The sequence below is a fragment of the Camelus ferus genome, chromosome 4 (genome assembly GCF_009834535.1).
Source record: "Camelus ferus isolate YT-003-E chromosome 4, BCGSAC_Cfer_1.0, whole genome shotgun sequence".
In the NCBI taxonomy this organism is placed as follows: Eukaryota; Metazoa; Chordata; class Mammalia; order Artiodactyla; family Camelidae; genus Camelus; species Camelus ferus.
Genome location: NC_045699.1, coordinates 3035835 through 3060906, shown reverse-complemented (window position 1 = coordinate 3060906; position 25072 = coordinate 3035835). Strand labels below are relative to the sequence as shown.

At 42.0% G+C, this 25072-nt stretch overlaps 2 protein-coding genes across 2 annotated transcripts in view; one reads left to right on the top strand and one right to left on the bottom strand.

Annotated features, from left to right (window-relative positions):
- The window catches only part of LOC102511492 (NUT family member 2G), a 113421-nt gene that overhangs the window by 63612 nt on the left and 24737 nt on the right, over window positions 1-25072 (top strand). The window contains exon 2 of the mRNA XM_032477385.1: window positions 14796-14967. The gene's annotated coding sequence lies outside the window, so the exon portion shown is untranslated. The remainder of the gene's footprint in view (window positions 1-14795; window positions 14968-25072) is intronic.
- On the bottom strand, window positions 16234-22510 carry LOC102523619 (spermatogenesis-associated protein 31A6). The gene is given in 5 exon segments (XM_014565136.2): window positions 16234-18988; window positions 18990-20253; window positions 20499-20559; window positions 21137-21194; window positions 21933-22510. Coding segments are annotated over 5 exon segments (4260 nt in total). The 5' UTR covers window positions 22191-22510; the 3' UTR covers window positions 16234-16369.

Sequence of the window (25072 nt, the reverse complement as noted above, 5' to 3'; positions counted from 1 at the left end):
GGTGTTATTAGAATCTATTTGTCTGCATTGTTACTTTGAAAAACAAAACAAAAAAACCTCCACATTTTTCATGGTGTTAATTTTTAAAATTGATGTATAGTTGGCTTACGGTGTTGTGTCAGTCATTCTGGTGTACAGCAAAGAGATTCAGTGATGTGTGTGTGTGTTTACATATGTGTGTATGCATAGATAGTAGTTTTGATTTGCATTACTCTAATAATTAATGACGTTGAGCATCTGTTCATGTGCCTATTGGCCATCTGTATGTCTTTGGAGAAATGTCTAATGGATTGGGTTTGTTTTTCTGTTATTAAGTTGTATGAGCTGTTTGTGTATTTTGGAAATTAAGCCCTGGTTAGTCACAGCATCCCCAAGTATTTTCGCCCAGTCTTTTTGCTTTATTTGTGGTTTACTTTGCTGTGCAAAAGATTTTAAGTTTGATTAGGTCCCATTTGTTTATTTTTGCTTTTATTTCTGTTGCTTTAGGAGAGTGACTTAGGAAAACATGCCTACTATTTATGTCAGAGAAATTTTTACCTGTGTTCTCTTCTAGGAGTTTTATGGTGTTGTGTGTTACATTTCAGTCTTTAAGCCATTTTGAGTTTTATTTCTGTGTATAATGTGAGGGAGTGTTCTAACTTCATTGATTCACATGCGGCTGTCCATCTTTCCCAGCACCACTTGCTGAAGAGACTGTCTTTACTCCATTGTATAGTCTTGCCTCCTTGGTCAAAGATCAGTTGACCATAGGTGTGTGGGTTTATTTCTGGGCTCTCTCTTCTGTTCCATTGATCCATGTGTCTGTTTCTGTGCCAGTATCACACTGTTTTGGTTACTGTAGTTTTGTACTATTGTCTGAAGTCTGGGAAGGTTATGCCTCCAAGTTTGTTCTTTTTCCTCAGGATTGCTTTGGCAAAAGAATTATAAATGTAAATTTTAGGATTATTTGTTCTAATTCTGTGAAAAATGTCCTGGGTAATTTGATAGGCATTGTACTAAATCTGTAGATTGCTTTGGGCAGTATGGCCATCTCAACAATATTAATCTTCCAATCCAAGAACATGGGACATATTTCCATTTCTTTCAGTCCTCTGTAATTTCCTGTATTTCTGTTATCCTGTCTTCTAAGTCACTTATTCATTCCCCTGCATTATCTAGTCTGCTTTTGACTGCCCATAGTTCAGCTCTTACCTCAGCAGTTGAGTTTTATGTTTTTAATTGGCTCTTCTTTATAGTTTCCTTTTAAAAATATTCTCTGTCTCTACTGATAGTCTTTTTTAGTTCCTTTATTGTACCGATCATTCCCTTTTTGATGTTATGATCTTGTAGACTATCAAGGGTTATTTCATTGATCGTTCTTCCAGGGGATTTCTCTTGTTTTTTTAATTGGGAGTGGCTCCTCTGCTTCTTCATTTTACTTATATTTCTCTGGCTCTATGGATTCCTTCTAGATCCATTTCTGAGCTGTGGTGTGTAAAAGACATGATCGGAGCGCTTCATTTGGGAAGAAGAGTAGGCAGGAGATGTCCACTGGGAAGTGCCCTCTGTGGCGCTGTCAGTCACTTGTTACGCGTGCTTCCAAAGTACTCTTTGTTGGTGCTGCCTTTGTCCCTGTCTTAGCTGCAGGAAAGTCAGCCACCTGCTCTGGTGTCCCCCGGGTTCTCAGCCCCAGGAACCAGCAGTTCAGATCCACCAATGTCAGGCACTTGGACCCACTGTAGCAAGCGTGCAGCTGCACACCTGGATTTGTAGCCCACCACAGGGTCAGCACAGACCCCAGCCCAGCCTCCACATATGGTACTATACACCAGCTTATTGTAAATTCCCATACTCGCCCCGGCCATGAGTCAGAACCCTGTTCACTGCCTGTAAGTCCCAGAGGCGCAGGTCCACAAAGGGTCCAAAGAGAGCAAACCCACCCTCTCTGCTTGGGGCTGTAAACAAACGTGGAGGCTGGGCTGGGGTCTAGGCTGATTCCCATAGCTACTAGTAGGTCCAGGTGTGTGACTAAGGCAGATCCCAGAATACATCCTGCACATACCCCCAATTGGGTTCAGCCCCAAACACGCTCCAGTCCCTCAGGCTGTCTCCAGACAGCTAACCCCAGTCCTCTCCTCAGGTCTGTCAGCTGAAGCTTGAGTTTCAGCCCCTAGCCCCCACACGCACAAGCACATGTGCCATCCTTGCCTGGGGAGCACGATAACGGCCATCTGTTCTGGTCTCTCTGTTGTGCCTGTCACAAATTGGCCACTGCATGCTCCTCTGACCCTGTAAAGCTCCCTGTCTGTCCTGGCTGATCTCCCAGCCAGTGAAGGGTGTTCCCAGGGTGAGGGACTTTTTCCTCTTTCATAGCTTCCTCCCAGGGGCACAGATCCCATCCTGATAGCTTAAAAAAAATTCTACCCACTTACATGGTGATCTTCCTTGCAGCTTTAGTTGTATGAGATCTTCTGCCAGCATTCAGTAGGTATTCTGTGAGAATTGTTTCACACGCAGAAGTATTTTTGATGTATTTGTGGGAGGAAGTGAGTTCCGCATCCTTCTATTCTGCTGTCTTGATCTCCATCCACCCCCCTCCACAGTGTTAACTTTTAAAGAAAGTTCGCCTCTAACTTATCTGTTGTAATTCAATGCAGCTATTAATTTTTAAAGTCACTATTTTTATTGAATACGTGTGGGAACTGGCATCACTGCTATGACACTTATCTTTACACAACAAGACTGAAAAGTTTTGATTATTATGTGGGAAAGGAGTGAGCTAGCACAGTCTTTTAAAGATTAACTGGGCTGCTGCCACCCTGTTGGCAGGTCCTGACTGGTGCCTCTGCAGTCGCTCAGGAAATACGGACACCCTAGAAAATGGCTCTTTTTTGGCTATACCACCAGGTTCCTTAAATACCTGCCATCTCTTTACTGAGATCAACCTGGAACATTAAAAAATGGACCATCCTTGATGATGTTCAGAAACAAAGAGCTTAAGGGAGAAAGATACTGTTTTGAAGGCCTTGAGGAGCAAACCCATACCCAGAGGAGATCCCTAGTGGTGGAGCCCTCTGAATGTTCCTGTAGGAATCAATGTTCGCAAGTCTCCCTTGTTTTTGTCACAAGATATGAATTGTGACAGGAGACGAACAAAATGGAACCAAACCAGAGGAAGACAGAGATGGAAAGGGTAAGGCCCAATCCCAGAGATACTGTTTGTGCCATGGATACAGCTGTAACTGAAGCCGCCTCTTGATCGTTACTGTTACTTGAGCTAAAGCCAGATTGGAATTGTGTCTTTGCCATTTACATCTGAAAGAGTCCTGGCTGTGTTCACTGAATGTGCTTATTCCCTGAAAACATTCGTACGGTGACCTGTTGTTTACATTTTCAATAATACAAAGTTCAGTTTCATGAAAAGGAAACAAACTCTTAATAGTTTTCTTTCTCCTAAAAATTATTCTAAGATTTACGGAAATGAGAAAACTAACTAAGCAAAATCAGTACATTGTCTCCAGAATGGAAAAATAGAATTGCTTTTTGCCCATTTAATAAGTTATCAGCATTACTAATGGCTTGCGTATTTTCATAATTTTCTCCAAAATAAATTGGCTCGGGGTTACTGTATGTTTTTTTCATGCTTATTTTATAAACCCCTATCTTTTTTTATCGATTCTGTTTCATCCATAAGAAGGAAATTATTGTCTTAATCTGTATTTTGCTATATTTGATCTATTAATCTACTATCCAATGTCTTACACACAAAAATTGGCTTTTTCCCACTTTTTTCCCCCTACATCTCAAAATAATCTTGTGGAGATCATAGGTCAGATGGATTATAAAAACAATTGCTTTATTCTGCTTTCATCTCTGTGAATATAAACCCATAAATATGTAAACTTTTTTGTCTATTTTTAACACTATGTTCCTGGTTTATTATTATTACTTCATTATTAGCTCTGAAATTCAAAACTTAACAAAGTATTTCACAGAGAACTACATTAACATTGTACTTATCTTAATGGTATTTCATCACTTTATTTAGTTTTATTTATTCGTCTTCCCCCCCCCCCCGTTAGTCCAATTGGCTTAAAAAAAACCAGTTCTTAGTTATGTTGATCTTATCTATTGTCTTTTTAGTCTTTATTCCATGTATTTCTGATTTGATCTTTGTTATTCCTTTCCTGTACTAACTTTGGTCCTAGTTTGTTTTTCTTTTTCTCATTCCTTAATGCATAAAGTTAGGTCATTTAATTGAGATTTGTTTTTTGTCTTAATATAGGTGTTTGCCACTACAAACTTCTTAGACTTGCTTTTGTTGCATTGAATAAGTTTTGGTATGTTGTGTTTTCCATTCTCATTTGCCTCAAGGCAGTTTTTGATTTCTCTTTTGTTTTCTTCTTTGACCTATTGTTTGCTCAAAAGCATATTGTTTAATCTCCACATGTATGAGTTTTCCAGTTTCTTTCTTGTAATTGATTTCTAATTTCATACCAATCTTCTCACAGAGGCCTTTGGTTCTTTCTGAGAACCCCAAAGCTTGAGATTCCCCACCTAGTATTAACTTTATAATATAATAAAAAAATAAATGTATTGAATAGATTATTGCTAGAGACATTAGATTATGATTCACTAATTTTATTAACTCAGGAATTATTTATCTACAATTATTTTTGTAGAATAGAATTTACTATTAGCAAAATTGAAGCCCACTAAAGGGAGATTAGTTACTAGAATGTCACAAGGACTTATTGATCAAGTTTCTCACAATAAGTGATACAGTTCCATGTGTAGCAAAAACTATATTATGACGACTCTATTATATGACTTTTTATTGTTTTAAAGTATTGGCACTTCTATTTTTTCTGGCTACTCCTTGCAACTTGCAGCTTCCCCTCTGACTCCTTTAAACTGTGGGCGAGCTGCTTAGAGGCTTCTCTCCTTTCTGCCTGTCTTGATTACATGTCTGCTGTCCTGTAATATGTCCATTCCTGTCTTGCCTGCTCAGTTACTTGCTATTTTATTTCCCTGTTTTACTTTTCATAGGCATTACACTCATCTGAAATTATCCTTTTTTTTTTTCATTTAACTTACTTCTGTCTTCCACACTGGAATATAAGTTCCATTAGAGCAGGGTTCTTGTCTGTCTTGTTCATTACTGTATCTCAGAATAGGTGCTCAGAAACTATCGATTGAATGAATAATGGGATAAATGAGTCAAAAACCATTTGCTCTGAGGGGTACAGATAGAAAATACAGGTCATGGCTTCAGGACACTCACTATCCAATTGAGGGCAGAAGATGTCTACATGAGAAAGTGTGGCTAGGGTGTGATTTTCACAATTGACAGGTGACTTCCGTGGATGATCAGGGCAGAGAGCACTCTTTTTTTTTTTTTTTTTGATCATATAATGATCATATAATGATCAAAGGAGCAATACAAGATGAGGATATTATACCCATTAACATATATGCACCCAGTATAGCACCTAAATACATAAAACAAATACTAACAAACATAGAGGGAGAAATTGATGAGACTACAGTAACAGTAGGAGATTTTACTACCCCACTCACATCATTGGACAGGTCTTCCAGACAGAAAATCCATAAGGCAATTGAAAGTTGGGCTTGGTTCATATTTTTAGGACATTATATCCCCCCAAAACAGAATATACATTCTTTTCAAGGGCGCATGGAACAGTCTCTAGGATAGACCACATGCATGGGCAGAAAAGAAGCCTCAACAAATTTAAGAGGCTAGAAATTATTTCAAGCATCTTCTCTGACCACAATGGCATGAAACTAGAAATCAGTTAAAGAAAAATAAATGAGATAAAAATGACAGTATGGAAACTAAACAACATACTAGTAAAAAAAAAAAAAACCAGTGGGTCAATGATAAAATCAAAGAAGAAACTGAAAAATGCCTTGAGACAAATGATAATGAAAACACAACCACACAATATCTATGAGACACAGCAGAATAGTTCTAAGAGGGAAGTTAATGGCAAATACAGGCCTTCCTCAAAAAATGAGAGCAATCTCAAGTTAACAACCTAACCTACCACCTGAAGAATTAGAAAAAGAACACTAATCTCAGCAGAAAGAAAGAAATAACTAAGAATAGGGAAGAAATAAATAAAATAAAGACTTAAAAGAATAGAAAAAAATCAATCAAACCCAGAGCTGGTTTTTTGAAAGAGTAAACAAAATTGACAAACGTCTGGCAAGGCTCACCAAAAGAAAAAAAAAAAGGGAGACGATACAAATAAACAAAATACAAAATGAAAATGGAGAAATTACAACCAATACCACAGAAATACATAAAAATCGTAAGAGAATACTACGAACAACTATTTGGCAATAAATCGGACAATGTAGAAGAAATGGATAAGTTTCTAGAAACATACAGTTCACCAAAACTGAATCAAGAAAAACTAGATCATTTGAACAGACCAATAACTAGAAGTAAAATAGAATCAGTGATAAAAAAAAAAAAAAACCTCCGTGCAAACAAAAGTCCTGGACTGGATGGCTTCAGCAGCAAATTCTATCAAACATACGAAGAAAAACTTATACCAGTCCTTCTCAAACTCTTCCAAAAGACTGAAGAGGAGGGAACACTCCCAAACTCACTCTATGAAGCCACCATCACCCTGATACCAAAATGAAAGACACTACCAAAAAATGAAACAAAATATTAGCAAACAGAATCCAACAACACATAAAAAAGATTATATACTATGATCAAGTTGGATTCATCCTAGGGACACAAAGACAGTTCAACATATATAAATCAACCAATGTGATACACCACATCAAAAAGAGAAAAGAGAAAAATCACATGATCATATCAATAGATGCAGAAAAAGCACTTGATAAAATTCAACATCCATTTATGATAAAAACTCTAACCGAAGTAGGTATAGAGGAAACATCTCAACATAATAAAAGCTATTTATGACACATCTACAGCCAGCATAATATCAAACGGTGAAAAGCTGAAAACCTTCCCTCTGAACTCTGAAAAAAGACAAGGATGCCCACTCTCACCACTTCTATTCAATATATTATTGGAAGCCAAGCCATAGCAATTAGACAAGAAGTAAAAGGGATCCAATTTGGATAAGAAAAAGTAAAGTTGTCATTATATGTGGATGACATGATACTATATACAGAAGACCCCAAAGGCTCCACACAAAAATTACAAGAGCTGATAGAAGAATTCATCAAGGTAGCAGGATACAAGAGTAACATACAGAAATCAGTGGCATTTCTTTACACTAACAATGAAATATGAAAAAAGAAAGTAAGGAAACAATCCCTTTTAAAATTGCATCCAAAAGATAAAATACTTAGGAATAAATCAGACCAAAGAGGTGAAAGACTTAAATGCAGAGAACTACAAAACATTGACTTAGGAAATTAAAGATGACTTAAAGAAATGGAAAGATATCCCATGTTCCTGGATTGGAAGAATTAATATTGTTAAAATGGCCATACTGCCCAAAGCAATCTACAGATTTAATGTGATCCCTATCAAATTACCTGGTCATTTTTCACAGGACAAGAATAAATTATCCTAAAATTTATATGGAAGCACAAAAGGCCTAGAATTGCCAAAGAACTACTGAAGTAAAAGAACGAAGCTGGAGGAATAACTCCCACAAACTTCAGACTATACTGTAGAGCTACAGTAATGAAAACAGCATAGTATTTTTTACAAAAACTAACATATAGATCAATGAAACAGAATAGGGAGTCCAGAAATAAATCTAAAAACTTTTGGTTAATCATCCTTTGACAAAGGAAGCAAGAACATACAATGGAGTAAAGATAGTTTCTTCAGCAAATGGTGTTGGGAATACTGGACAGCTGCATGTAAATCAGTGAAGTTAGAACACTCCCTCCCTCCATACACAAAAATAAACTCAAAATGGCTTGAAAATTTAAATATAAGACAAGACACTATAAACCTCTTAGAAGAAAACAGGCAAAACATTCTCTGACATACATCTCAACCATGTTCTCCTAGGGCAGTCTACCCAGGCAATAGAAATAAAAGCAAAAATAAACAAATGGGATCTAATTAAACTTAGAAGCTTTCTCAGAGCAAAGGAAACCACAAGCAAAACAAAACAGCAGCCTACGAATAGGAGAAAATATTTGCAAAAGATGAGACAGGCAAGGGTTTAATTTCCAGAATATATAAACAGCTCATATACCATAAGATGGAAAAAACAAACAACACAATCCAAAAATGGGCAGACCTAAACAAGCATTTCTCCAATAAAGACATACAAATGGCCAATAGGCACATGAAAAAATGCTCAATATCACTAATTACCAGAGAAATGCAAATCAAAACAATAGTGAGGTATCACTTCACATCAGTCATAATGGTTGTCATTCAGAATTCCATAAACTATAAATGCAGGAGAGGGTGTGGAGTAAAGGGAACCCTTCTACACTGCTGAGGGAATGCAGTTTGGTGCAGCCGTTACGGAAAACAGTATGGAGAGTTCTCAAAAGACTAAAAATATACTTAACGTATGACTCAGCAATCCCACTCCTGAACATATATCCAGAGGGAACCTTAATTCAAAAAGATATATGCACCCAAATGTTTACAGCCGCACTACTTACAATAGCCAAGACGTGGAAACAACCTAAATAAATGTCCATTGACAGGTGACTGTATAAAGAAGATGTGGTATATTTATGCAATGGAATACTACTCAGTCATCAAGAAGCATAAAATAATGCCATTTGCAACAACATGGATGGACATGGAGATTGTCATTCTAAGTGAAATAAGTCTAAAAGGGAAAGAAAAATACCATATGAAATCACTTATATGTGGAATCTAAAAAAAGAGACAAACTTATTTGCAAAACAGAAACAGACTCTCAGACATAGAGAACAAACTTGTGGTTCCTGGAGGGGAGGATGTGGGAGGGGATAAATTGGGAGTTAGAGTTATGCAGATACTAACTGATACATATAGAATAGGTAAACAACAAGTTCATCCTGTATAGCACAGGGAACTATATTCAGTATTTTGTAGTAACTGTGGTGAAGAAGAGTATGAAAGTGAACGTATGAATGTTCATGTATGACTGTGGCATTGTGCTGTACACCAGAAACTGACACAACATTGTAAACTGACTATACGTCAATAAAAGCTATATATACAAAAAAAAACTTAAAAAAATAAAATCACATCAAAATTAAATACTTAGGAATAAAGCTGAGCAAGGAATTGAAAGACTTATATGCAGAGAACTACAAAACACTGATTAAGGAAATTAAAAATAATTTAAAAAAATGGAAAGATATCCCACGTTCTTGGACTGGAAGAATTAATATTGTTAAAACACCGCCCTACCCAAAGCAATCTATAGATTTAATGCAATCCCTATCAAATTTCCCATGACATTTTTCACGGAACTAGAACAAATAATGCTAAAATTTATGCAGAATCAAAAAAGACCCTGAATTGCCAAAGCAATTCTGAGGAACAAGAAGAAAGCTGGAGGTATAACCCTCCCAGGCTTCAGAATTCTACAAAGCTACAGTAATCAAAATAGCATGGAATTGGCACAAAGCAGACATTTTTATCACTTTAACAGAAATAGAGAGTCTAGAAATAAACCTGCACTTCTATGGGGTCCATTAATCTTTGAAAAAGGAAGGAAGAATATGCAATGTGGAAAAGATAGTGTCTTCAGCAAGTGTTGTGGGAAAGCTGGATATCCATATGTAAATCAATAGAGTTAGAACACTCTCATACCATACACAAAAATAAACTCAAAATGGCTTAAAGATTGAGATGTAAGACATGACACTGTAAATCTCCTAGAAGGGAATATAGGCAAAAAATTCTCTGACATAAATCACAGCAATGTTTTCCTAGGCTATTTTCCCAAGACAATAGAAATAAATGCAAAAATAAAGAAATGGTACTTAATTAAACGTAAAAGCTTTTGCACATCAAAGGAAACCATAAACAAAAGGAAAAGACATCATATGGACTGGGAGAAAATATTTACAAATGATGCAATTGACAATGGATTGATTTCTGAAATATATATACTGCTCATACAAAACTCAACAACAAAAACCAAACCACCCAGTCCAAAAATGGGCAGAAGACCTAGACATTTTTACAGATGGCCAGTAGGCACATGAAAAGATGCTCAATATTGCTAATTATCAGAGAAACACAAATCAAAACTACAATGAGGTATCACCTCACACCAATCAGAATGGCCATCGTTAGAAAGCCCACAACAGTAAATGCTAGAGAGGGTGTGGAGAAAAGGGAACCCTCCTACACTGTTGGTGGGAATGTAATCTGGTGTAGCCACTATGGAAAACAGTATGTGGTTCTTTAAAACACTAAAAACAGAATTACCATATGATCCAGCAATCCCATCCTTCAGCACGTATCTGGCGAAAACTCTGTAAGTTGAAAATACACGTGCATCCCAATATTTATAGCAGCATTAGTTAAAACAGAAGTAACCTAAGACATGGAAGCAACCTAACTGTCCGCTGGCAGTTGAATGGATAAAGAAGATACAGTATGAATGTATGTGTGTTTGTGTATATATATAATATGTATGTATATACACAATGGACTACTACTCAGCCATAAAAAGTAAAATAATGCTTTTTGCAGCAACATGGGTGGACCTAGAGATTATCATCACAAGTGATGTAAATCAGACAGAGAATTACAAATATATGACATCACTTGTGTGTGGAATCTAAAAAATTGATACAGATGAACTCATTTACCACTAGCTTATCCCTAGTACCACGTGTCTGTGGAGAGCCCAGATTGCAGGTTCCAGGGGGACGATGGGCTCCTCTGGTTACCACAGTGAGTGGAGGCCAGCCCTGCTGCAGGCCAAGCAAGAGCGCCCTGGCAAACCAGAGTAAGGAAGACAACTTGCCTGTCTGGGAAATGCAACAATCCGCATGGCCAGGGGCACAGTTATATTGTTCCTGTTCTGGGAATGATTATGATTCTGACCAACCTCAAAGAGGCAGCTGCAATGTTGAAGGCTCTGGATCATCAGGACCTGGATGCTTCCTCCTGTGTCCATGGTGCAAGCATGGGAGAAAGTGTGACTGTATGTATCCGGGAACATTTCCAAACATTTCTTCCTGTGGGAATTAGTTATAAAGTAAAAGTATATGAAACAGAATATTGTAACCTATCGCGGGGAGCAGCACTTCAGGGTTAACATTGTAGACAGACTACTTCGAGGGTTAACATTGTAGACAGACTACTTCGGGAAAAATCTTTATCCCTTGGCGTATTAAGAAATCATCACATAATTGCGACGCCTCAACATTTTGTTCTAGAGCGCCTGGTTTATCAAAATCGGTGTGAGACTTGTTTTAAATAACAATCTGTTTGTAAAAAAAATAAAAATTTGTACTATATTCTAAGTATCATTATAGAGTGTCTTTTAACTGTTGATTAAAAATCATGTCACTTTCAACAAAATGCTTTGATGTAAATTTTTTTAAAACCAAAGGGGATCTGTTGTTGTTTTCTCTGTTATCTAATTTTTGATATCTGTTTTGTCTGAACATATAAAATGATAGAAATGTTTTTAAGATTTGCACTAGGTGAATCTTATTAAAAACAAAATATGGATGACCACAGATACAGATGTCAAACATAGATGTCTGCTTATTAATAGCTTTTTGATAGATTGATTCCCCCGTGATTTCTTATTTTGGGGTAAAGAAATTTTTCCATGAAATTAGACACACAAATCATCTGAGGCATGTATGACAGATGAATGTCCAGTGACTGATGAGAGTTGTTTAATGCACATTGTTCATTGCAATTTTGCACAGCTTAATGAACTTTGAATTACTAATGAGGAACAGCACATTCAATGTGTTATAGCAATAAAGTACTTTTATGAACATTTATCATATTTCCAGACTTTCTTGGCCACCCTTAGCAACTTTAACTGAAAGGACTAAAGAATAATTTATTTTAACTGTTTTAAAATAGTCAACTTGAAAAGGATATTTTCTTGTATGAACTTTTTCCTAATTAAGTTCATTTTGTTCTGATTGATAAACTTGTCTGCATAAGCTGCACTATTTAAAAATGATCTGATAACCTTGTGGGGGGTAGGGTATAGCTCAGTGGTAGAGCTGGGTTCAATCCCCAGTACCTCCATCAAAATAAATCAGTAAATAAATAAAACTAATTATCTCCCCCAAAACAAAAACAAAACAAAATAAAATATTTCTTTTAAAAAATGACCTGACAACCTGAAACTAACATTGTAAATCAATTACACTTTAATAAAAATAAAATTTTTAAATTAAAAAATCTGATTCTACTAGAGTATTAGATTACATACATGACCATATTTCATTGTTTTCCAATTCAAAGACATTATAAGGGAGTAAAGTGAAAAAAATAATAATTATACATTTTTTAATTAGGAGAATAGAAAAACTCAATTTCTTGTTGAAATAAGCCAAAGGAGCCCCTGTGTCAGACCTGCTCCTCTTAGAGAAAGGACTGTGATGCTGTCATGGGATGCTGGATAATCTGAGAGACTTCACCGGTCATGGATGCTTGACAGCTGTCACTAAAATAGATTTTCCAAGGCAAGGACAATAGGTTGCTTATTAGCAGTGAGAAATAAGTAGTCTTATCAAAGTACACCCTTTGGAAAGTGTTAAGTATCTATGAAGCTTACGCTATTCATTATTATAAACCAAATGATTAAATGTGCATTCTCTTCAATTCAGATATTAAGATACCCCTTTTTCAGTAGTTTTACTAAGCCATCTGTATAACCTCAAGCATGGACTAAGTGATATATTTTATATTTCAAAAATTGTTAAAGCAATGTGTTCTTTTTTAACCCTATAATGAATATAAAGTAGATCTTGACTGCATGTCAGAAAATATACATTTCATAGAATTATTTTAAAATGAATCCTTAATAACCTGTCCTTTTTAGTATGTTAGCTGAACATTAGGATGGTGTCATATCCTGGAAACATGTAATATCATTTTAGGGCATTACTACACTTTAAGAAATAAAATAATATTAAGAGGTATAATTTTGCCAAATGATATAAGAATATTAATAACTAGGAATTTGACTTGTGAAAAACCCTCATGTTATTTATTGGCTTGTTAAGAAATAAAGCAAGCCCCACAAAGCTGATGCAAGCGGTAGTGTGTGAAATAATGTGCCGGTTCCATAGCCCTCTTGGAAGTGAATGTGAGCCCTGAGGCTTCTTTCCTAGTTTATTTCATTCCTAGAGTCCATTTTTGACAGGTATTTCTTGTGTTTCCAAAGGAAACAAGTAAGCCATTTCAAGTTCAAGTCTTGTCCCCAGTAAGATAAAAAAATGTGACAGACACCATTTGACTGGATGATAATAAACCTGGACAGATATTTTTTCTCATTGGAGGCTGACGGTGTTTTAGTTGTGTTTAAAAATCTGTGATTCTCAAGCTAATGAAAACCTGAAGAATTAGTTTTGCCGATCTGCATGTGGAATATGTAAGTCTTTTGTTCAGAGGCAATGACCTTATAGGATAACAAAACTTGCCGAGTATTTGCCCAAGCAGAGAACCCCACTTAGAGTAATGCTGACAGTGTCTTGAGTGTCTGGTGGGATCTCAAGGGGGCACAGCTGATGGCATCCTTTTCTTGCTGCCAGTTTGCTAAGTGATTTCATATTCATTACGAAAGGCTTGTCAATGTGTGGCTGCTCAGGATCCTGAAGAATAGACGTGAGGTCTTTGTGCCAAGTCTCTGTGGCTTATCTGGGTAAGGTCTCAGTGAGACATCTCTGTGGCGCAGGGGAGGTCTCTGTGTACTGTCTCTAAGTCTGTGAGTTTCTCTGTGACATCTCTGGTGAGGCCACATGAGGTCTCTGCACAAGGTCTCTGAACGCGCTGTATGAGGTATCTCCCTCTTTGGGAGGTATCTCTAGGAAATCTCTGCTAAATCTGTGCTTGCTTTATATCTGAGGGTCTGTAAGGCAACACATATGCGGTCCCTGTGGGGCAACGTGTGACTCTGTGGGAGATGTCTGTGTGAGAGGTCTCTCTTGAGAGATGTCTCTATGAAGTCTTTGTGTATTGTCTCTGCATGGGTCTCCATTTCTGGTCTTCCTGTGCTGGAAGACTGAGCGGCAGGAGACAGGCAAAGGGACTTGCTTCTTTCTGTTTTCCTGCAGTTCCATCAGCATTGTCTGTCTGTGACACTTCTCCCGGCAGGAGCAGCGGGGCCCACACCCAGCTCCCCCATACTCGCAGAACTCACTTCTGGGTGCCCCTGAGAGAACCCAGCAGCAGCAGCCAGACTGAGCACCCCAGCCCCGCGCCATGCTCTCCTGAACTCCCAAGGGACCAGGGATCAACTCTTTGCCCTGAGTCCTGCTTTCACGCTTGCTGCTCACTGCTCCACTTTCAAAAACTCCTCCTTTCTGGAGGGAGCCTTGAGAATGGCGGCCCAGAGGCAGGACTTGGCTCCAGTGAGAAACAGGATGGCGAGCAGTCCTGTGCCACACCTGCCCCTCCACCCCCGGTCCCAGTGCCATATGTTGAGGAGCTCGACGGATATAGGGATTGGGGCCCATTTCTCTTGTCATCTGGATCAGGGCTATCAGCCAGAGCAGGACTCCCCACAGTGGGAAAGCCTCTCCCCCTGGAGCTGTGCCCGCTGTTTGCCCTGCATGTGACAGAAAGCATCAAATCACTCTAGAGAAATTGTTCCTCACCTCCCTGCTTTCCCGTATAGGTGGGGGCCAGAGGACAGGAAAAGCTGTAATACAAGCAGAGCAGCAGAACACCCCTGGACTGTACCCCGCCCCCAGATTTTGAAGAGGTCACCCCCACATCACCACCACCCTGTGACAAATCCTGATTTCTTCTCGTGCCAGGCTCTGGGGTAAGCGAGGACTGGGAACCAGGTAAGACTTACTACATAATCGCAAGCTAGTCTCTTCGCCTTTTAAGTCCCCACATCTCCCCAGGAGCAGTTTTTGGGCCATGTGTTTACGGAAAGGTCACCAGACTGGGAGTCACATCCTGGGTCCCTGAGTCATGGCTTTGACACCTGTTGTTAAGTCATCATTTCTAGAATTCAAGAGATGATGGTGTGTAAGCTTATTAAAGATAATGTTGAGACTGACCTCCCCCAATTTGCTTTACTTCTGCAAATCTGACCTTCTGTTTTGACCTCAAGGTAGCCCCTCTAGGTCTGTGATCGTAGAGTTGGAATAGGGTAGAGACCCTGAGGTGGGGCCATGACGAGCTACTGGACTCTTAACTTTTCCTCCTCTCCAGGCATTTAGATGGTGGTGCCATGTATGTCAGGGGGTAGCTCTCTCACTGCACATTTTTGGGCACCTGGTGCCATTCTGTCTCCTTCCTTGGATCCAACCTTTGTGCTGCACCTACATCCCACCCTAGGTTCGCAGTGTTTGGCCATCAGTTACTGCATATCCCTGTTCCATTCATCCAGAACTCCTCTGCTGGGGTTAACACAGAGGGGGAGGCAAGCGACCCACGAACAGAGCCATTCATTTATTTGGACAAGGCTCAAGACAGTCCCTCAGTAGCCTCCCCTCATAGTCTCCCACCTACACACACACAGCTGGCAGAGCCACACTTGCTGCTGCTCTAAAGTGTGGGAAATGCAGAGGTGGGGGAGGGTAATGCTGACCATTTTATTAAGGCTAAGCTAAGAGGGGTTCTTTGGTTACATCTCAACCCCAGCCCATGAGGGAGAGGAGGAACTCTTAGGGGCAGGTATTATATAGTCCCCACTAGGAGAGCCATGGGCAAGAGTTCTCCTGCTGCTGAACCCAGGGCTTACAACCCCACCCCCCCTTAAACTTCTACCCTTGTAGCTCTGAGATTTCCTGGAGCCTCAGGAGGAACATCCAGCTCTAATGCTTCTGCAAACCTACCCATAGTACCTGCATAAATTTCAACGTAGAGCAGACGCAGGAGAAAGACGGACTGAAACAAATCCTGGGGTGTGGTCTTCACGTTTTTCCCATCTTGTTTTTAGAGAGTGGTCTTTGTTTGTGTAATGACAGTATTTGTAAGGTACAATAAAGGAACTTGCGCTAAGGAGCAAGCTTGCAATGCTCCTGTCTGCCTCCCTCCACGCCCCTGCTTTCTAGAAGACGAAGTACACAGCACAGAAACCATTACACTATGCTCTTATGAGAAAAAACAAAATTATGTATTAGGGAACATTAAATGTTTTGAAAGGGTTAATGAGAAAAGCATTTTCTTTACATGGACTGAATTTTTTTTTTTGGAGACATGCTTTCCTACTAAAGGAAAGGCTGGAGAAGCATTTTATGGTTGACCAGACAAGGCACCTCCCCTTGGACAGTGCCTTGGACAGTGTGGACGGGGCCCGGCTGGGGCATCTGACACCCTTGGCCCATGCTGGCAGGGACTGACTGGAGACAAAGTGTTCTTGAGGGGCAAAGATGGGCGGCACCTCAGGCCCAGCTGCTCATTGCTGAATCTTACACTTCTCAAGGACTGTCGGTGTCTGACTTCGCTCTCCCTGGTAGAACCACCCTGGTCCTTGGAGGTGGCTTGGTGGCTGCAGGCTGTGTAACTCAGCATCCTCTCTTGTTTCTGATAGCAGGGAAGCCTGTGGTAGCAAAAGCACCCCCATGCAGGGGCTTGGAGTTCTGGTTTGTGTGCCTCTAACTTTGTGGCATGAAGGCCATGGTGAACTGCCATTTTCTCTTCTAGAATCTGTCCAACAGCCGTCATGAGTGCCTGAGCCTCAGTGGTCTCACTGTTCAAAATTGATCTGCTTTTGACTGGCGCTTGGCTCCGGGTAGTAGCTGGGACGGGCTTGCACCTTTGCGGAGCATCCCAGCCTTTAATTTTTTTCCTGGAGAAAATCCACTGGAAAAAGAGCCTTAGCCTTTTTTTGAAAAAGCTTTCTGTCGGCCCCTGCTTCTTCTCTGGCATCACCTGGAGATACTTCCTCCCAAAAGGCTTTATCATCCCCCTCACTTGGGCAGGGCGGCTCACGCTTCCAGCTTGAGAGGTCCCTGATTCTTTACACCCTTCTTCATGCGCTCCTGGTTTAGGCCTTGGAGCGTCCTCTCTCTCGTCGGCAGGGGCTGGTGTCTTGCTCTGGCTCTTCCGTAAATCCTGAAGTTTTGAAGTCTTGGGCTCCTCCTGCCCCTGGCCACTCCTTTGGGTCTTTGTGAAGCCACTTAGCACCCGGGAAGCTAACCTGTCTCCAGTGGGCACTGTCTGGGAATGGCACTGGGGCCCCTGAGAGGCCAAGTTGTCTGCAGTAGGGGACAAGTGTTTGGGACCGTCTTGAAGCTGGCTGTCTGACTGTACCTCCACTTTGGGCGTATAGTCGCTAACAACCTCTGTGCTAAGGCCTGGCTCACCTGGATGCCGGAAAACAGACATTCTAGGGAGCAGCGAGCTTTTCCTTGTCCCCAGGGCCTCTACACTCCCCATAGGTACATTTGTGGTTTGGGGGTTTGTCAACATATTTGTTCCCGAGATACCTCTAGGCTGTGGTTGAAGAGCAGGGGGCTTCTTGGCTTCCACAGCCTCCCTGGCTTCTTCAGCTCCCAAAGACTGGGACCCTAAGTTCACCCGCAGCATTGTTTCCCTATGGCTGGAGTCTTGTGAGGCCTGACCACCACTATCCTCTCTTGGTTCATTCCTGGCCGTTGCTGAACTTAGATGTGACTCTAGGCTGTCCCTTTTCGCCCCCTCCACAGTCTCTCTCTTCCAGATTCTGCCCACAAGTCTGCAGGTGAGGGACTGGGAGGGCGGCTTTCCCTCCTGTTCAGTTAGAGAGGCCTTTGGGGGCCCATAGTAGTCACCAGATGGGATCCGTTCTACAGTCCTCTGGATTTCCTCACACACAAGTGAGGGAGCTAGGAGAGGCCTCACGAGGCTGGAAACTGACTTTTCTGTTATCACCTTCTTTCCCAAATGGGCCTGCGGAGGTTTTCCTAGGAACTCCGCAAACTTGACTGTTGAGTGGGCCCCAGATACACAGGTGGCTGAAGGGTAAAAGCTAACCTGTTGAATGGGTGAGGGTTGAGTCTTTTTCAACTTAAAGAAGTTTACGAGCTTCAGGATCTTAAGGGGTAGGCCCCATCTGTGCTTTACCCAAAACCTTTTAACATGGGTGTCTAGCATCTTTCGAATGTCTGGATCAAGGAAGGAAACCCTACGGGAGGTGTTCACGTAGGGTTTCCAACCCTTCAAAACTCCCAGATTTCTGGTTTCCATGTGAGTATTGGACTTGGGGGAAGCATGATTGAGAGCAAGCCAGGATTGACACGCATTCCCAGGCCTCAGACCCTCACTGATCTGTCCTAAATTCTTGCCCAAAGGACCTTTCAGGATATTTTCCAGATTCTTGTCTAAGCGCCTTAGTAAATCAATTCCTGAGTCATTCCTCAAGAGCCGCAAGTCACTCTCTGACTCCTCAGAGTTAACCCCGTAAAACTTTACTCGGGAGCTTCCTGAGCTCCTGGAAAGATCTTCTGGGACCTCCCCCAGAATGTGCCCCAGGCCTTGGCCCAGGTCCTGGCTCAGCTGAAACCCCACCTTCTGTGCATCCTTGCTACTTTCACCTGTAAGGGAAGAGGGCCATGAGGGCCCACGCTGGCCCTTTCCCTCGCACATCCCTGGTAATTCACCTTGAAGCTGCCTTGTTTCTAAAGACTCTTGGATCCTTTGGGGCAGCTCCCACCGGTGTTGGATGAGCCACTTTTGGAGATGTTGTTCCAATTGCTTCCGGAGCTCAGGACTGATTGGAAAATTCTTAGGGAGGATAGATACTGCCCAGCTGTCCTCAGGGAGATTGGAAGTAAAGACATTAAAGGCTTCCTGAGACTTTTTGACTCCAGAGGATAAAGAACACTCATTTTCTAGTTGCTTCTGCAACAAGCACCATTCTGAAGGTTGAATCCTCAGTTGGGTTAAGAGATTGTGGATTATACTGTGCTGTAGGATAAGATACTCCACAGGGCCTAATTTGGGGTGGCGAGGAAGGTGGTTGGATTGGGAGGGAGGACTGGGGGTGGACCTGGGTTTGGACCCGAGCCAGAGGTGGGGGCTGAAATTGAGGTATTGTTGGAATAAAGGGCCGGGCTTGGAATTCCAGATGGGACAAGGGCTGGGACTGGGAAAACAGTGGAGATGTTTTAGCTTGCATTTGAACTGGGCAGGCATTCAAAATTCCATTGAAAAGGAAAGGAGACTGTGGTGCTGAAGGGCTCTCAGAGATCCAGGCAGTAGCCACCAGGGATTCACTGTGCAGAGAAGGGAGACCCCAGAAAAGCTGGTTATACTTCTGCTGTAGATGGTTCCCCAGCATACTGGGATATGAGAGCTGTGGAGGACCTGGCAGTTGGGAGGGTGTGGTGTCCTGCTCAGCATCCAGTGATTTCAACATATTCCCTGAGGAATTCAGGTGGCAGTCTGGGCTCATTCGTTTTAGATATGATTCATCTTTTTCTTTTTCCTTCCAAATCTTGATCTCAACTGTCTTTGTGATTTGTATCTCCGGGAGCTTCTGGTCATCAGAGCTGAGCAAAGAGGGGCAACTAGCCTCTGTCTGTCTGTCTGTGAGGCTTGCCTTTGGTGGGTCGTGGGAAAGGTGCTTTTTCTGCGGTTCACACTGTGAGGAGGTCGCGGGGCACAAGGCTTTGGCAGCTGCCTGCCACCGGGACAGGGCTGAAGTGGGACAGCTTGAGTGACCAAGGCCTGAAATGCCTGGGGCAAGAGAAGGTGACCAAGGAGTATGTGGAGACATGCTCTGTGGGACAGTGCCCAGTGGGAGAGCCAGAATTGAGTTTGGCAGTGCTGGGGCTGTGAGAGGTGGAGGGCAGCCCTCTGAATCAGGCGGACATGGTAAGGGAGGAGGAGGAGCAACTGGACAGGGTGAAGGGCTGTCAGGGGGAAGGAAAGGCTCTGATGGCTGAAAGGAACTCAGTAATGTGTGTGGATGAACAGAAACTGAGGAGGCTGTCGAGCCTGAAGAATTGCTGGAGGCCAGCGGTGGAGGATGTGTGGTCAGAGGAGCCAACAGGGACATGGCAGGAACAGCTTCTTCCACAGGTTCCCCGCATAGCTGGTGGGCTCCAGCAGGCACTGCTTTGCAAACCTCACCAGAGGGGTCCTGACGTGAGGGCTGATGAAAGCTGCCCTTGTCAGGGAGCTTCCCGACGCGGCTGCAGGAGATGGGAGGCAGAAGCTGCAGCCAGGAGCAGATGGGGCCCTGGAGGGCTGGGCAGGCCAGGCAGGGGGGCGGGGGGGGGGCACCTCCTCTGCCCCAACACTGACTTCATAATGCGCCTGCTGTTGCTCACCCCAGGGCTTTAGCCACACCCTCTCATGGCTCCCCATCCCTGGGCTGGGATCATTTGTAGGTTTTGAGAGGAAGGAGGACCCAGGAAAGAAGGGGAAGATTCTTTACCTTTGTAGAAGTGAAACCATGTTGGGAGTGCTCTCCAGTTCCTGCAGATAGTCTCTGCAAGCTGAAAATCAGGAGACTGGGTCATGCTGGGGAAGGCAGAGGCCTAAGAGTCTTTCAGGAGACTGAGGAGTGCCAAGTCCCTTTAAAGGCAATCTTTGAGGTATTACACTCTGGAGCCCAGGCATCAGTGTCCAAGGCCATGTGTCCCTGGCAGTGATGGCAAGGCTCATGGATGGGTTTGTCATTTGCAAAGTGCTTCCACGTTCACTACCCCCCAGTGGCCCTTATCACTGCTCTGTAGGGGAGAAAGGCCAGTAGTCATCTCACAAAGGAATCTGAGCAAAGTTAAACAACTTGTTCATAGTTGGACCTGGAGGTCCCACCTCCCAACCAGGCACCATTGGTCCCCTACAGCCCACAGACCCCATTTCCAGGCCCTTCATGGCTTCATTCTGAGCACAAATTTCTGGGAAGTATCCAGGCTCAGATCTCCTTCCCAGGAGCCTCCTCAAAGCTCTATTTTCTGAAGAATGGACTCTGCCACTGGTATCCTCAGAGACCATGGAGCTGGGCCCTCAGGGACAGGAAGGGTGGGAGCTAACTCTCGGGACATGCAGGGCTGAGTGGCAGGGGCTCACCTTTCAAAGCTCCGCTTTTTCTCCTGTTCCTGCTCCTCCCCTTCGGCTGCACTTGAGGCTGATTGATGAGGGAAAAAAAGGCGGGGGATGGCACCAAATTTTAACTCTCCTCTTCTAAGACAAGATGCCCAGTGTTCATGGACAGTGTGACTGTCTCTAACTCATGGAGCTCTGTGGGGTTTCTTTCCCTTTTATTTAATTTTAAAGTGGGTAACAATATTTTCAGTTTTTCTTTGAAGAATGCAAAGAGGGATTTTCTAAGTGATACCTACTACGGATTTCCTCTGTCACTGTTTCTCTCATCAAGAAACACACACATCCTCAGACCTAAGTGCCCATGTGACATTTGTTCGATAGGATTCTGCTTCCCAAGGCCAGACCTGCACTCCAGCCTCTGCTCTGAGGCTCTCGGGGGCTCAGCACTGCCTCAGATCAGCCCCAACACAGAGGAAAAGCTCACTTGTGACACCTGCCATGGGAAGGTGGCTTGTGAACCAGAGCTCAAGGATCACTCTTCCTGCAGAGACTAAACTCTGAGGAATCCAGTCCTGAGCCGCTGGTCGCTGCGTTTGGGACTTGCCCTGGACTCTTGATCTCAGATCCTGGGCTAGAAATCCTCATGTTCACCCTAACCCCTGTCTGGCCTGGCTTGTCCCTAGAAAAATGATGTTCTATACTTTCCTGGGAGTTCCTATCCTGGGTGTTACTCTAGGTGATTTAGGAAAATGGAAATAAGAAGAAAAAAAAAAAAAGATAATCTCCGTTGGGCTTGAGCTGAACCCCGAAGATTCCTTACCTTCTTGATGTTTCTTTGTTGCCTGGGTGGTGGTAAGGATGGACTCCCCGGCAAGCAGGGGAGTAACAGGAGGAAAAGCCCCAGTCCGCAGAGGACGGCGAAGATGGTATCCGTAACCCAAGAAGTCGGACTGGAGCTCAGCCAAGTAGCAATAACGCTGTTCAAAGAGAAGAGATTCTCCATCTTCTGAACTGCACGGTTGCCTTCAGGCAATGGGGCACTGGGAGTCTGCAGGAGGGCAAAACCTCCTGTCTGCATCACAAAGCTATGGCCTTGTCACAAAGGGCTCCTGTGGATGGAAGAGGGGCATAAGAGGACTTGGCTGAACCACTCCCCCTTCCCCACCATCTGGCCTCAGTGGTCCCTGCACCTCCTGGGGTTTCTAGATCCCTCCTTCCAACTTCTCTCATCCTGTCAGAGAGGCCTCAGCCAGTTTTCTATTCTTTCCATCTGGAACCAGATACTACCTGGTTCCCCCATCTTTTAGAGCTCCTGACTTGAGGCCCATCAGTTTCAGAGCCTCTGACAACCTGATGTTGACCCTGAAATTTTGGCTGTATTTCCCCAGGATGTCCTTTGTACTCAACTCCAACTTCCCCACATGATGTTTGTGTCTTGTATAAATCCAGGCACAGAGTTTAGGTTCCTTTCACACTTACTTAGTTTTATGAACTCTGAGTAGTGTGTGTTTTAGACCATTTTATATCAGAAGGACCTCCACAAAAAAAATTAATTTTTTTAATTCATAAGTATGAAAGAATTACAAGTAGTTAAACTTTCAAATGATATTCTTGTCAGTTTGTAGCATTTCTTGTTTAATTGCAGTGTAGTTGATTTACAGTCCTATGTTAATTTCAGGTGTACAACAAAGTGATTCAGTTACATATATACATACATACATACTTTTTCAGATTCTTTTCCATTATCGGTTATTACAAGTTACTGAATATAGTTCCCTGTGCTGTACAGTTGATCCTTGTTTATTTTATACCTAGTCATGTGTATTTGTTAATCCCAAACTTCTAATTTATCCTTCCCCCTGCCCCTTCCCTCTTTTGTAACCATAGTTTGTTTCCTATGCCTGTAGGTTTCTTTCTATTTTGTAAATGAATTCATTTGTATCAGTTTTTAAGATTCCACACATAAGTGATACGGTATGATATGGTATGATATGGTGATATGGTATGATATCTGTGATTCTCTGGTCTGATTTACATCACTTCCTATGATAAGCTCTAGGTCCATCCATGTTGCTGCAATGGCATTATTTCCTTTTCTTTGGCCGTGCAGGTCTTTTGCCTATGTAGGTAGGCTTATTCGTAGGTATTTTATTCTTTCTGATGCAATGGTAAATAGGGACTGTTTCCTTAATTTTTCTTTCTAACATTTCATTGTTATTGTATAGAAATGCAACAGACTTCCGTGTATAATTTTGTATCCTGCAACTTTACCAACTTCATTGATGAGTTCTAGGCGTTTTCCTGTAGCATCTAGGATTTTCTATGCAGAGTATCATGCCATCTGCAACAGTGACAATTTTACTTCTTTTCCAATTAGGAGCCCTTTTATTTCCTTTCCTTCTCTGATTGCTGTGGCTAGGACCTCCAAAACTATGTTGAATAAAAGTGGTAAGAGTGGGCACCCTTTTCTTGTTCCTGATCTTAGAGGAAATGCTCTTAGCTTTTCACCATTGAGTATGATGTTAGCTGTGGGTTTGTCATATAAGGCCTTTATTATATTGAAGTATGTTCCCTCTATGCCAACCTTCTGGAGAGTTTTTATCATAAATGGATGTTGAATTTTCTCAAAAGATTTTTCTGCATCCATTGAGATGTATTCTTCCATTAGTTAATGTGGTGTATCATACTGTTTGATTTGTGGGTATTGAAAAATCCTTGTATCCTTGCAATATAGCACTTCTAATTCTGGGGTTATTAGCTTTAAACTGCACAAAGCTTTTGGGACATACTGCGAACACACATGCACACGCGTGTGCGTGCACACACACACTCATCCTTTCTTAAGCCAATCCAGTACTTTTAAATCCAAGAATCCAAAATCTTCTACTTAAAAAACTCTTTCATATGTTATCTCTACCCAATTTATTCTCAGTTTGCAGAAATAAGACCATCCCCACTCTCCACATAAGGTTTGAAACATGTTGTCTTAATCCATTAAGGTGGCTCTAACAATATATCATAGACTGGGTAGATTAAAAACAGAAATGTTTTTTATCGTGGTTCTGGAGGCTGGGAATTAAGACAATCAAGTTGCCAGCATGGTCACCTCAGAGGGAGAGCTCTCTTCCTGGCTCAGCCAGAGTCTTCTCTCTGTGTCCTCACATGGTGGGAGGAATAATGAGCTCTCTGCGGTCTCTTCTATTAGGCATTAATCCCATTCATGGAAGCTCACAAGCACTTTCCCACGGCCCCACCTCCCATCATCTTTAGGAGTTAGGATTTCTACATACAAATTTGCGGGGGGCCAGAAACATTCAGCCCTGTGCACTTCTGCTACGTCCAGAAGCCAGGAGTGGGTTCACGTGAGCAAGGCACTGGCCCTTCAAACCTGCAGGATGAAGAGGAGGAAGGATCAAAGCCTTGGGGTGGAGTCATGTCTTCAAACACCCCTAGCGTGTTTGGTACATATTTTCTTTCTAAATGTGCCTCGCCTTCCCCTTCTCATTTCCTCCAGACCCCTGACGCCTCAAGCCCAGCCTGAAGCACACAGAGGCAGCTGTAAGTCTTACACAGAATTCCCTTATAATGCCCCTCTCCATCCTCTCTGCGGTAACGCTGGATTCACTGAAGGATTTATATGGTAAATTTGTCTTAATGCTCCATGTGGGCTTTAAAATAACCCCCTGCTTGTTGGTAATAATGTTTTTATATAGCTCTAGTGGGAACATGGGAATGTGAGTTTATTCGGCTGTATTGCCATGAACCTGCAGGGTCACAAGTGTATCATCTTCTACATGTACTATTGCTCCGACAGTCTAGTCTTTTCCTCCTTTATAATAGGCTCACTTTGAATTCAGTCATTTATCAAAATTTAGACTTATCTTCTTTGCATTCATATTTGCCCTCTACAGGTCTTTTATTACTTTATTTTCAGTGTGTTTTGTTTGATACGGTTTTTTT